Here is a 14,383-nt window from a genome sequence, read left to right on the forward strand (position 1 = left end):
TTATGGCAAGTTGTAAAATAAATGAAAAAGTCAAAGCCAGTTAAGAAACAAACTAACAAACAAAAAACTGAAGAGGAAGAAAAAAAGTAGATGTCTCCTCCTTTTATTTTCCACCCAATTTGCACTTCTGGAAACACCTGCTGCCGTTCTATTGCTAGCTCAGACTAAGAGAACAAATTTCACCTGTGACATTTCACTTGTGAAATTCCTGCCCAGAGTTTGATCCACATTGCTCTCAAGAAAGAGCAGTAGCCACAAGTGTCAGGAGAAATGTTTGACAGGACTGATCATGTGGGGGTAAATGTTAAAAAAGTAAGTACAAATGTGCTTTAATTTCTTGAAAAAATGTTAAAAGGCTGTCTTATATATGATGTGGTGACATTACACTGTTTCTGTGTTTTGATGTTTTTCTCTGTATGGCTTAGACTGTTAACATTCAGAAGTTGTCTAATTTATTTTATTTTATCTATTGGATGGGATCAGGCACTTTGTAAATTATGGACTGCATTCTCTGTGAATCAAAATATTTAGGTTGCTTGTGTGGTTCAGTCCTTGGCATCATGTCTGTAATTACTTTAAAACAACTCTGAAATAATGACAAAAAGAAAATGCATAGAAAAGGAAGAGAAATTAAACTTTGTACAACAAAACAAAAGCCACATTGGAAATAGAAAATTTTATTGAAAGCTAAAAGTGTGTGACCAAATGTGCAGTCTGGATTCAGTACAATGTTACATGGCAAGAGAAGAGACACTCAGCTCTGGTTCTTCTCCAGGCAGAGACAAATTTATTACATAAATTTTCTTTGACAAACCTTCCTCAGAAACTTCTTTGTATTTATATCTTAAGAATATTTGTTTGTCTCAGTCCAGTGATTTTTTTTTTTCCTGTGTTTTTATATTCTTTTATATCTCCTTTCCGATTCTTTTATATTCTGAATATACTTCAGTGGCAACTGTTGAAGATCTGTCTTACAAGCTAATTGGTACTAGAAAGTAGTCAGCCCTGTACCTGGGTTGCATTAGGGCTTTTGAAGAGGGTCCCCAGATATTCTGATTTTCCCATATTTATGCTTCAGAACTCTGTGGCAGTATTTTCTCCGTTTTTCCCTGTACAAGGTACAGAAGCATTCCCAGGGGCTTTTAGCATTCTACCCTGGCAATGTTTCTGTCCCATGTAATGAGAGATGAGAAGCAAGAGTTAAGCCTCCATAGAAATGGCAATAACAAGCCATTGGTCTGCTTTATACCATACTTAGGTATTTATCTCTCTGTAATAGTGGCTGAATTGAAGTCTGTGTGCTGAAAATAGGAGTTCAGATTTTTGCTCTTACTAAGAAGTGGAAAATCACTTATGAAACTTCATCAGAGCACCGTTAAAATAAACTAAGGGTTACGTAAGCTTTTGTAACTTTAAAAATGAGCTGTAACTCTACTTACTCATTGATTGCTGTTCACCATTCAAGGTGTAGGATGGCAATGTGTTTTATATCTCCTTCCCTTTCATCTAATGTCATTAGAATCACTGCTTAATTTAGAGTTTGATCTTCACAGTGACTTGTATAACAAGTTAAATATCAATAGACTTCATTTAATAAACACTGATTTGTATTTATTTTATCAGAGGCTGTATACATAATGTAGGGATCTCATGCATACCATACTAGAAGGGAATATAGTTCTAAATTTGTTCTGAATTTGACATTTTGGTATTTCTATTTATGAAACATTTTCTAGATAGCAGTTACACAAGTCCTTATGATTATACAGACTAAAAGATAATAGAATAGATACAGAGTTTACACAATATAAGAATGTTACCTCTTTTTGTGTTCGCTAATTGCAATTGCAGTCAAAATTGTAAACTGGTTCAGATAGAGGATATTTCTTACAAAAAGCCTAATTCTTCCCTGTTCTTCCAGTAAAAAGTAAATACCTAGTGGTAATATTATTTGAAGGAACTTTATATTGCTACTATTTGTAATCCACTGAAGCATATAAAATGGAGGGCGACCATGAATTAAACTCTGCTTGAGTCATGCACACCTGCAAAGAGTTCAATTTGGTTAGCTCGGGGTGGCTGCAGTTCTGTGCTAAAAGTGTCACAAATGGCTGCAGTGGCACTACAAGGAAACCACTTCTAGTGAGGGAAGGAGACAGTGAATGTACGTGTGGGTGTGGAGAATTTGGGCAGCAAACACCAGAGCAAACCTCATGACCACAAGAGGAAGGCTGGAATGCCTTCACAAAACACATATTTCTGGGTGATGTGGACTATTCCAAAAACACCCTTGCACTTCTGGTTGTATGTTGCTTGATGATCAATGGAAGCAAAGCTGTTTTTTTTAAACCCAGAGCCCTTGGTGTACAAGTTAGAGCAGACTAGAGTGGAAAGAAGCAGAGAGATTAGAAATAGAAAGACAAAATGTGATGAGTAACCTTGTTCAGTGGATCAGTCAAAAAAAGAGAATTGCTATTGTGGGAGTGATGAGGATGTGGTGGAATAAGAGTTGTGAGAGCTATAAAGAAAGGCCCAATAGGTTGAGCAGGGACATCTCAATTTCAGTGCACTTGGAATCAGCTCGACAACTATTACCTACCATTGCAAATAGACCAAAGTCATGGTTTCAGGATGCTCACGCTCAGAAGCTGATGTTGCCTGTTAAGTCCTCATTTCTACCAACCCCTCATCTGAACAAGCACCAGGGAAAAAGGGAGTAATTTCCCTTGGCTGGGAGTCAGTTCTCTGTGTTGGGGTGTGGTGGCAGGCATTTACACCTTCACAGCAGGCTTTGGGAATGGCATTGAGGGAGAATGTTCATGCTGGCACTGTCATTGGAGAGGCTGAAGGTTAGCTAGGGAACAGACCTGTCACTCACAGTAGCCATCCCTGTGACCAGGAAGGAGGTGGAGCAGGGACACTGGCCCAAGTTGAGGCTGCGGGCTTTGGTCGGGATGGGATGTTCCATGCCAGATAGCTGCACTGAAAAAGCACATTAAAAAAAAAAAAATACTCAGAGCAATAAGTTTCTTTTTTAGTAACATTTAATGTTCAGAACCTTAATGAGTAGCTGTAAATTTGGAATCCAGTTATCTTCTTAAATAATTTAAATCACAGTTCCTATGCATGGGTATGCTCTCTATTTTTATGACTTTTTTTTTTTTTTTTTGTAAATGGTCCTGGTTTTATTTAATTTTTTTTTTTTCAAACTGCTTCTGTGCAGACCAAGGATACTAAGACAAATAAAGAGACCTTGTATACAGAAATAATAAAACAATAATAACCTCCAAAATAGAGGAGGCTGGGAGAGTGAGAGACCAACTCACAACACAAAAAACAGGATTGTGCCATCTCAATAATATTTCTCGGTTTTACAATTAAAAGTTACTTATTGCTAAAATAGATATGTAATTGAATTTTAAATATGTTTACATCTAATGTTTTAATTTCTGAAAATCCCTACTTGTATTGTAGTTTGAAAATGTATTAGTGTTGACATTCCTTTACCCTGGCTGATTCTGTGGGGAGAGGATAAAAGAGTGAGTTTCAATCTCCTTTAAAAAAATAAATAGGGACTTTATTGTAATATTCAGGGAAGTTTGAATTTAGATGAAGGTTCAGATTTCTTTTTAAGGGTAGCATCCGTCCTTTTTTACAGGGAGGGTTGCAGATGGTAGGGCCTTGCTAAAAGTGCAAGTGAATAACTGATAAATGAGGCCTTCCCACTTACAAATGAGATGGTTTTACTTTTCCTTGAAGAAATGCAGTAAATTGAAAAACTCTAAATAGCACAGAAATTTCAGTCCTCCAGACCGCCTTCTCCTTCTCAGATTTTGCTATACTATATTCAGCATTCAGTTTTGCCAACACTGAACATGCCTGATGTGGCATTTACATTCTTTAAAAAAGGCATAGATTAGTTTTATTTCTAAGAGTTAACTTCTCCTCTTGACACATGTACTTAATTCCCATTAATGGAAATGGCATGCACACTGGAAGGAAAAATCTGTTCCTAAGCATATGATCCAAACTGCATTGTAGCTAAACATTTCCATGCTCTGAAGTAAGCACTCATTATTTGCAAGGTATTTTTCATAATAAATGCATCAACCCTGCACTATTCTCCCTCCACTCTCCCGTAGTGTGTTGCAAAACACCCTTTCTTAGAAGTCTTACAGATTAATTCTTAACGCTGCAGTTGTTTTGAGTGTGTGCCTAAAAAAGAAAATCCGTTTATGATCGTCAGAGTTTTGCATGTTTTCTGTGAGAATTTTCCAGTAAATCGTTCTGTGGAACATCTTACATTACCTTGGACTTCACAGGTCTCTATTATTAAAACCTACAGTGGAAATAACAAAATCCAAAGATCTCTTCGCCCCCCTCCCCCCCACCCCAGATCTTCCTTTGCTTACAGTATTGCAGTATCTGACAAAGACACTAGACTGAACTGATATAATTTAAGGGTTAAATAATAATAATAATAATAATAATAATAATAATAATAATAATAATGTTTCATTTAAGGTTTTCCTTCTTCCTGTATGCTTGTCTCAAGACTTAAGGATTCTGCCTGTGCAATATCCCAGAGTTACAGTATTTTATACTTGAGCTGGGTGAATAATTGTTTTTTTTGTTTCACTCCTTGAACTGGAAAACCAGAATAACAAAAAAAAAAGAAAAAAATCAGTTAAGCACAAAAATTCTTATAGGAGTTTATGATTTCAGTTGTGTCCCCTCATCCAAATGAAAATCAGAGCTTTTTCATGTATTCGACCCAAATTGTCGTCTTTTACTGGGACTTTTTTGTTTGGGCACCCCTTAAAGAAAGCAAAGCAAGAGAAATGCAGATTCACTGCATTGCTAGAGGAGTAGTAAGAGGGTTTTCATTTTTCTCATCAGTTAAAGACATTTGAACTTGTGTCTGAATTCTCAGTTTGAGAAGAAAGAATTGTGAGCATTAAATGTGGATCTTGGAGGTTGCGAGAGGGTTTTGTAACCACGATCCACTCAGTAAAAAGGGACACCTATTACTAATCAAAAGTTTCAGAACTGGATAAAATTTCTTATGTTAAAAACTGGACAGTTGCATGTTATGTACATTTTCTTCTTTCTCAGTGGCTATTTATCCGAATTTCTCAGTTTTTCCACTTTCTGATGTGCTAGCAGACTTTGTGATGTGTCCTGACAATTTCTAAAAAGCAAGCTAAAAGTCAATATGAAATGATTTTTAGAAGGGTTTCAAGATTCCCTCAAACCATTTAACTTGCCTTTTCTCCATATTGCAATTGCAATTGAACTTCTTATGAGAAAGTAATTTCATCAGAAAGTCTATACTTAACTGCCTATATTTTAGTAATATATATATTATCCATATAATCCAGTATAGGACAAGGATACCATTCTACAAAATTACTACAACAGTAAGTTGTTTTTTTCTCCTCTTTGGACATCACTCTGTTTCCCCCCAGACATCTGGGAGCAGGAGCTCAGTATTTGCAGAAAACATAAAATGAAGGTAATGGGGAAGAAGATACCTGAGCACAAAATGTATTGGGGTAAGAGTAATTGTAAACTAGGTTAAGTAAAAGAAGAGTTCATGTCAGAACCATTCAGGGGAGAGATCTCAATTTCCTTTCTTGCTTCCATTTCCCCTCCCCTTTTGAGCCCTCCCTTTTGCTCAGTTATCTTAGTTTTCTCTCCCACACTTTTACTTTTCTTTTTTTCCTCCTTTTAATGTGGTTCTTTCTGCTTCTTCCTCATCTAGCCCGTGTCTTCTTCTATAATTCCTGATGTTGATGGTGGTTGCTCTGATTTATAATCATATTAGCTGAGAGCCAGCAAACCAGGAGCCCCAGTGTGCTAGGAATAATACCAGCTTGGGGGGCGGTATGTGATCATTGTCCTGAAAAAGCTCAAATGGGAAGTGATATGTGAAAGGGGTAAATTCATGTGAACAGACAAAGAAAGGACATGGTGGAAGAAGGACAGTTGTGGAGTGGAGCTGAGCTGTTAAAAGGATAAGAGCTTAGACCTGAATGGCGCTAACATGCAAAGTATGGTATTCCTGTTCTAACCTAAATGCTCGAGATTTATACTTCTTTTAATAAAAGGTGGTCTTAATTTTCTTCCAGATGTGGCTTCTGTGTAGCTTCACTCTGTAAACTTCTCCCAGGGCCAGACGTGATGGGTAGCAATAGAAATAAGGGAAGCAAAGCAAGAGCTGGGACAGAAGGAACAGGGGAAAATGAAACACCAAGAAGAGGGGCCCTACAGAATGTGACTACAGAAGTGAAGCATGTTTTAAACAAAACAGTAAAAGTAAAAAAAAATCTGTGGGGAAAAAAGCTCAAATATACATATATATATATATATATATATATATATATGTATGTTTCAGCAGCATGAGGGCTATTGCTGACTGAGAGGCATGTGGGGTCTTTGTTTTTCATCCTTTTGCCAGAGTTGACTAAATGTGTCAACTTGGGCAAGCTCCTAAGCCTGCCTGCATCTCAGTTTCCTTATTTGAGCCCAAATTCTCTTACTAAGTAGCCTCCTACTCCACACAGAGATTTGCTGATTTGAATGGAGCACCTGCAGGGTGAGATACTTTTCAATACAAATAAAGTTTTGGAATCGGCCCTAATTATATTTATTACCTGCAGAGGAGTAATGTGATACTTAACAGGGTTTGAGACCCTCAGATGAAAGAGAAAGTGTTTGGAATTGTTCTTTTTAATAATCTGCTTCCTTTTCAAAGTCTACTTCATGGCTGTCCTGAAAGGGGCAGCCACTAAAAAACTAATGAAAAATCCGTGTAGATATTAACAAGTTTGTCAGGCTCCCGTGAATGGACCTCTGTGGAAAATCTGATTTGCTGGGGGCTACCGAAGGGAGGCGGCTTGCCCTGCCCCACGGTGAGGAGCCATTAGATCTCGCTCATGCCAGAAATGGACGGATTGTTCTCGGCTGGGCGCGCCGTGGTGGTGGAGGAAGGCAGGCTCTGCACTTCCTACTTTGTGCCTTGGCAAAGTTGGCTTCGTCGCTCGCTCTGTGCCGCGGTCGGGCCGGGCGCTTCCGGCGCTGATGCGCACAAATTGGGAGTGGGCTTGCTCCTGGTGATTAAAGCCAGCAGCCCCTACTGATATCCCAGCTGATAATGCCTTTATACCAGCGCTGGACTAACTGGCCTCTGCACGCGCCTGCTGGTTTCTAACATATGCACCGGGGGTGAAAAGCACCAAATTAAACAGTGTAGCTATTGGATATTAAAAAGAATAAGCTTTTCTATTTGGCATTTTTCTTAAGCTAACGGGCATGAAAATGTTGAAAGTTTTATGGATGCTCCGTGCAAATACGTGTATGTATTTCAAAAAGGAAACTTGCTATCTCCGTGCCACTCGGAGGCAGGGATGAGAGGGGTGGCAATGGACCTATCAAACTGTTCTGGGGATTTTTTCCTTTTTTTTTTTTCCTTTCCCCTCCCTCCCCTTACTGCGAGTTCAGTGCCAAGCCGGACCCGGGCCGCACAGACTATTGAGGCTTTGTGGGCTCCGCCGGCAAAGTAGCCCCCGGCTAATCCCCGCGGCTCGGACGGGAATTTCCCTGTGGAGGTCTCCCGGCCGCTGCCCCCTGTCCCCGCTGGGGCGGATCGGGAGCGCCCCGCCCGCCGCACGGAGAGGGATGCGGCTGTGCCCGGGCCGGGAGGCGGGGGCTGTGTCCCCGTGTGTCCGAGGCCCGTTATCTGCCTGCCTTCCTCGCTTGGCAGATTGTTATCTGGATAATTGGAAGTGCGGCGGAGGTTGAGCTCCGGCAGCCAGCCCAGGGGCTCTGCAGCCGCGCCTCGTCCACCTTGTTATCAGGGATTGTCTGGGCAGGGGAAATGAAAGGGAGCCACGACCGAGGGACTTCTACTGCTCGCCCGGAGAGTAGCGGGGGGAAAAAGGGGGGTGTGATTAAACAGAAAACGAGAAAAGCCCTAACAGATGAACGGAAAGTTTATTTTTGTTGTTGTTTGAACATCCGTGTGTGTGCGTTCGTGTGCGCGCCCGCTGTTTTGGCATGTGGCTACCTTTTCCCTTGCACACAACAGGGCTATTTGATGGAGTTTGGAGCTGAGGAAACTTGGGTTTGTTGCCGGGACGATTCGCAGCACTTTGTGGAAAGCAAGAGCTAACAGTGAGACCGACAGAGTGAGTGACAAGTTGTTTACAGGTTTCCTTGAAGGGGCCTCTGCTATATTTCAATCTGTCAAAGTTGCTTTTCTTCCTTCAGAACAATGCCTGATTGTTGTGCGGGTGTGTTTTTTTTTTTTTTTCCCTACCCAAAGAGAGAGAGAAAGAGGGAAAACGAGCGACCAGGAAGGGTGGGGGGAAAGGAATGAAAATTCTTCGGAGCACAAATGCCATTGGTAACATTTTTATGTGTTTAATCTCTTCTCCCCTATTTCAACTCCGAAAGTTGATAACTGTTTCAATTTAATCAGTCTGCTCTTGTTTTATCTTCTTTCTCCACTGATCTTCCTCAGCGTAGGGGATTTGCTCCTGGTTTGCCGGTTTAGGTGGATTGTCGGACTGCTTTTTTTTTTTCCCCTCCTCTTCCCCCTCCCCCCCCCCCCGTCCCGTTCCCCCCCTCCCCCCCCCCCACCTTATCCCCTCCACCCCACCACGTTTTTTTAGGACATTGAAGGAGTTGACTTTTCCCGTTTGGCGGCGGCGGGCGAGCAGAATTAAAAGGAAAGGACAGGCCCCCGGAGGTCGCGCAGCGCGGCGGGGGGAGCTGCGCGCTCATCGTGCTGCGAGCGCGCTGCCCCTTTAAGAGACTGGTCAAGGAGTCCTCGCTCAGAGCGAGCGAGCCGGGAGGGAGGGAGAGAGCGAGCGAGAGAGAAAATCAATCGGTTTAGAAGGTTTGGACTCATTTGACAGGTTCAGTTGGAGGCGACCATAGGTGGCTGCTGTGACAAAGGGAAATTGTGCTTTTCCAGCATGCTAACTGACCCTGATTTACCTCAGGAGTTTGAAAGGTGAGTCGAGTTGTTGGGGCGGGGGTGTATGTATGTGTGTGGGGGTGTCTCTTCCCCCTATTTTCTTTCCCGTACTGTTTCGTGCTTTGTTTGTTATTGCATTATTATTTGCATTTTTTTTTTTAATTTATCCGAGCACGCCCGTTGGCACGCGTGTGTGCGGATGGGCAGCGGGCACACGGACACGCGGGGACGGGCGCGCAACTCGGGCGCTCGGCGGCAGGAGGCCGGGCAGGGAGGCGCTCCCCCCGCGCCCGTCCGCGTCCCCTGCGCGCTCCCTCGCTGCCCCGGCGCCGTGTCACTGACCGGGGTGGCGGGCGCCGCCGAGCCCCCGGCCCCCGGGCGGAGCGCCCGCCGCGCGCAGCTTTGTTCCGGGGCCGCAGAGGCTGCCGTGCTCTCCTGCCGCACACACTCCGCTAGCCCAGTCGGGCCGCCGAGCCACCTTCCTGGGCACAACCTCCCCTCTCCTGCCCGGGGACTCCCCGCAGAGCGATCGGAGGATGCCCGGTGGCGGCCAGGCTCCCGGGCATCTTCTAACTTCCAGCCTCAGGCTCCCGTCAAACTTGGGAAGGCGCTCTGCCGAGCACATGACCTTTTGTTGATCTAGCAGGAGCTATTATTTTTAGGCAAGTTAACATCCCAGCCCTCCGTCAGGAGAGCATCTTTCTGCATGAGGAGAGAGAGGTGGGAAAAATAACCCAAAGAGAAAAAGAAAGGGAAAAAGTGAAACTCTTGCCTCCAAGTTTTGGCCGTCGCCTCTCTCGCGGAGTGTCAAGAGCCGGGTCTGGGTATGACGAGCGGGCTTCGGGTATGACGTAGATGTGCCCGTCTCCCCCTGCCCGAAACAGCAGCCTTCCCGGCTTGGAATCAAGTTTTTGCTGTCACGTCTGGTGGCTTGTGACCTCCGAGAGTTCAGTCCTTATTTCATGTGATCTGCTTCTCCTGAGATGTTTTGGAAGCGTTTTCTCAGGCGCTTGTACGTCCGTGCGTTGATGGTCCTGCATCCGTCCCCTCCGGCTTCTCTTTTAAAGGTTAATAGCCCCTTGTGCGGCTGCAGTAAACAGTCCAAACTTTCATTTCTAAGCAGTAAACGAAAGAATGCCAGGATGCGTGTTACTGAGGTTTTTCTCGTCTTCGTGAAAGCTACCTCCTGTATAAACATTTGGTTGTATCTGACTATGCAATACAAGCTAGGTGCTAGACCAGCTGGTTAAAAATATGCTAAGTCAAGCTGTTCATCGTTCAAACCTACTGAATTTGATAGTAAAGGCATAGAAAAGAAGGCAAGATAAAAACATTTAAGTGGGCTGAGGAACATGCATGCAAAGGAAGGACAGGAAAGAACACTTGAATTAAAAGATCCGAGAAAATTAAAATTTGGAAATGCAGAAAAGAACTATTTTAACACTTGCAATCCTTGTTCTGAAACTAGAGCGCTTCCTTACTAGAAAGTGAAATTGGCTAGATTCCTCTACTCCAAGGTCATCTTTAATGCAATTAATTTTCCAGACTTGGAATACTTGGCATTTTCCTTTGGTTTCTTAGCATTACAATAATACGACAAAATTTGTTTTGTTCATGTGCACTGTATTAACTTATTTCAACTACCTGAGGAAACTGTTACTGTTTCTGATGTCAAATTTGATCTGGCATCATGCTCATGTATTTGTTGTTTTCCTGCAATCGATAGATTCAAGTATTTCATGTGCCTCACTAAGTTTACACATAGAAATTTATAAGCGAGTGATTTTGATTATTCTTTGAACTTTGTGATGAACACAATGCTTGTAAACTCTCTGAAGCAGAAAGAAGTCCTTTCATTTTCCTGCTGGGGACATTTTTCTTAGCTGAAGTCTCTCTGCATTATAAATATAGATATTTATATAAATTTTATATATTAACAAGTCATTTGGGGCAACCATCATCCTTAGAATGAGCTTCTCTACTCCCTTCTTTTTTATTTATTTAATTTTTTTTGCCCCTAGGCATACGTTTCATTTTCAGAAATCCAGCTTTGCTCTTGTAAACATTCTAGTTAAATAATCAATACACTGCTCTCCTTTTGCCATGCAGATAACAGCAAGCAGTAGAAATGAGAAGCAATAAAAATGAACCTCAGGACGTGCAATTTTTTTGAAAATTTTTTTTTGAACAATTTTCCTTCTGCAGTTGAAATTGGGGATAGAGACCAGTATCTTTGTTAATCATTACCATTTGTTTACATTGTGTGTGTTTGACTACAGTCACACACACACACATTCGGAGACCGAGGCAGTGTCCATGTAATGTGGGTGTTTGTCAGGGAACAGCTACGAGGACATACTTCCTTCTTCAGACAGGGATCCTCAGACCCACAAATGCCTGCAGAGTTGGCGTGTGTGTGTGTGCACGATGCACAAATCATTATTTTCTAGGTGTTTATGGTAGGTTCTTTCCTTGGATTCTCAGTCAGCACAGTTCTTGGAGCACATTTCTGCAGTCGCTTGGGGTACAGCTTGTCATATCAGCGTGTCCCACTTCAGTCCTGTTACTATTACCAGTCTCCCACTGTTCGTTTTTTAACTTGAACAGCAAATGACAAGGAGGTAAAGATTTGTCAGGCAAAGTTGTTTGCAGCTCAGATCTCAGAGCATCCGTGTGTCTCTCAGGAGATCGTTCCTCTTTGCCTGTTGTCTTTCCTGTGAGGTTTCGTTGTGTTCCAGTAAGCTGCAAACACTTCAGAAACTTTCAGTCACCCCAGCTGAAGAGAGCTGAATTCAGGGGACTTCTCTTCTGTGTCTGTGGCCATTAGCAGGGGGAATTTACGGTACGCACTTAGAATGAAAATGATCCTCAGTATCAGACAAATAAACACTCATTAATTCATTCAGCATCACCGGTAAATTGCAGTAGGTTTTGTGAATTAACATGTATAATTAATTACCGTGTCAAAATTGTGAGGATTTTCATACTTCCCTGAGAAGTTCCTTGCACGCCTTTATTTCTATTTGTGGTTGTTCAGCTTATTTATTTAGAGGAGCATCAGAATGTGTACGGTGAGGGGGATGATGTTTGCAGCAACATTGTGGGGAGACAGTATAACTGGAATGCACTCCGTGTGTTACAGAGGGAAAGGGTAACTTCTGGGATGTGCTGTGTGAGCGCCTGTGGCACCCTGCATTGGCTCTAAAGGTCTTGAAAATAATAAGTCTTTTGTTGTTTGATTTTTCTCTCTCTTTTTTTATTTTTCTTTTTTTTTCCGTTTTTTTTTTTATGTTGGGTCATGATACTTAAATATAAAAAGTCTGGCCACAATAGAAAGTTTGCTTCACTGAGGATAAGGTAGAGACAATGCAGCCGGAACCATCATGGACAGCTGGGAAATTTACAGAATGATAAAAACTCAGAAATGCCCAGCATAAAGTTTTAATGTCTTAATAAAATCTGATTAATGAAAAATAGATAAAGTGCCTGCTTAACAATATCCCTAGTGTATGGAATGTTCTTAAACCCAAATTAATTACTGCATATTTACATTTCTCTGTAGGCTGAGAGAGAGGCTATGCTAGGCATCCAGGCAGAGTGACGTCCTTTCTCTTCCTCATTATTTCCTTTACTTTTTTTCGTCTTTATTTTCAGCATGCCTGTGGAAGGTAGAGTGGTTTGCAGTGCTTGTAGAAAGGCAGGTGGGTTAATGTCGCTGTAGGAGAAAAAGGCAGAGCTGGAAAAGACAAAATGTGTGGATGGGAGTAGTGGGGATGGGGACAGTGGAACAAGTTCAACGTTGGCAGTCACCGATGGCGTGATCTCGGGATGTTCCCCGTTTTAGTGAATAGCTTGTAGAAGGGAAAGGCTCAAGTATGTAAAGTAAGCCTCTGCTGGGAGGAAAAAAATATACTTAGCTGCTTTACTGCTGCACTGCACGAGTCATTTCAGACTCCCACTGAATTTATTTTGGGGTTGTACCAACACTGTCAAATGGAGAAGTCATTTTCTTAAAAGGAAACTTTCCGTATTCCTAAGTGCTTTTTTTAGCTAGTTACCCTAAAAGCTTTATTCTGCTGCATTTGCTGAGAATTTTGGAGAAAGAATAACACCTTTCCGTTACTCGGCTTGCTCAGAATGCTGTCCCACTCTCCTAAAATCTACCTATAGAAGTAGATTCTTTCATTTAAAAGATTACTATTAAGCTGAATATCCTTTAACTTCATTGAGACATTTTGGGAAAAGGATTTGATTGCTTAAGTTTATGGTTGTAGGGATCTGGGATTTGAAGAATAAATAGAGTGCCAGTGTAAAGTTGCAGGTATTAGTTTTTTGTAGTGACAAAAATTAACAGTTTTATTTCTCTGAGATAAGTCTGAAGGAATTAATGTGTTTGCAAACTATTCTGTAATGTCCTGCATGCACTAATTTAATTTGTTTGGTTTATGCTTGGCTAAGAAGAAGTTGACTGTTACAGATTACAGATTTTAATGAACATCTCAATAATTCACCAGTTGCTGAAATTGTGAACTAGTCTTGGAAGGCAAAAGCCCGAATGAGAGAGCTGATGAGTGACACACCAGCCTGTACAATTTGACTGTTGTATTCATTGCAGTTGAATCAAATTGGGAGTTTGGCATTACTAATTCTGGGTGGTTGGCTCATCATATGCATTCAAGGAATTAATTAAAACACACACAAACACATACACAGTCTCCCACCAAGCATCTTGCGGTGTTTATGTGCGTAGTGTGTTTGATTGGTACCTTTACTTGGGCGAGGAATTGTTTTTCCTTCTCTTTTCTGTCCAGAGATCTTAAATATAACTAGTTTACAAAATATTTACTGCCTCTCGGGGAGCTTTAACGAGCATTTATGGCTTTATCATTTAGGAGGCACAGAGTATCTGGTTGAGTTACTTAAATGTGAAGCTGCCTGATAGGATAGGAATATGTGTCTGTGCAATGCGACATATCTGTAGGTACATAAAAATACACTTTAAATTGTATTTATATGGGGGGAAAAGTGTGTCTCCTCCGAGAGTACAGTTACAGTTTCTTCACAAGCTTTTCATAATAGGCTTGAAATATAGGGTAACTTTATGTTTGTGTGCGATACCTGTGTCTTCCCAACTGTTGCAGAAGTCAGTCTGACATCCTCTTGACTTTCTGTTTAATTTTGTTAATTTCTTGCTCAGGCCTGGTTATAGCATAATTAACTCAGAGGTGGAAGGGGAAAAATGTTGTCCTACTTTACCTGACTGGAAATACAGGCTGGCAATATTCAATACGTGTGAATTCTGCTGCTGTAGTCAAGAGAAAAGAAGTGCTCACAGCAATTAATCAATAGCTGTAGTGCCTCTCTGATGATGGCAAGGAGTTTGTTGTTTAATAAGTAGCA

The 14,383-nt window shown here is 41.7% G+C and overlaps 1 protein-coding gene across 38 annotated transcripts in view; it reads left to right on the plus strand.

The window, feature by feature from the left end:
• SOX5 (SRY-box transcription factor 5) overlaps positions 1-14,383 on the plus strand; it is a 612,816-nt gene that overhangs the window by 319,940 nt on the left and 278,493 nt on the right. For 3 of the 38 annotated variants that reach the window (XM_072923599.1, XM_030263816.4, XM_030263818.4), the window contains exon 1: positions 8,681-9,019. The exons of 31 other annotated variants lie outside the window; for them this stretch is intronic. Coding sequence is in view for 4 of the 7 variants with exons in the window: in XM_030263816.4 (XP_030119676.1) it covers positions 8,982-9,019 (38 nt within the window). In the remaining 3 variants the exon portion in view is untranslated. Of the gene's footprint in view, positions 1-8,113; positions 8,190-8,680; positions 9,020-14,383 lie in introns of those variants that run through there. 4 more of the 38 variants (XM_072923604.1, XM_072923598.1, XM_012569219.5 and 1 more) reach the window with 4 other exon arrangements.

The sequence above is a fragment of the Taeniopygia guttata genome, chromosome 1A (genome assembly GCF_048771995.1).
Source record: "Taeniopygia guttata chromosome 1A, bTaeGut7.mat, whole genome shotgun sequence".
Taxonomy (NCBI): Eukaryota; Metazoa; Chordata; class Aves; order Passeriformes; family Estrildidae; genus Taeniopygia; species Taeniopygia guttata.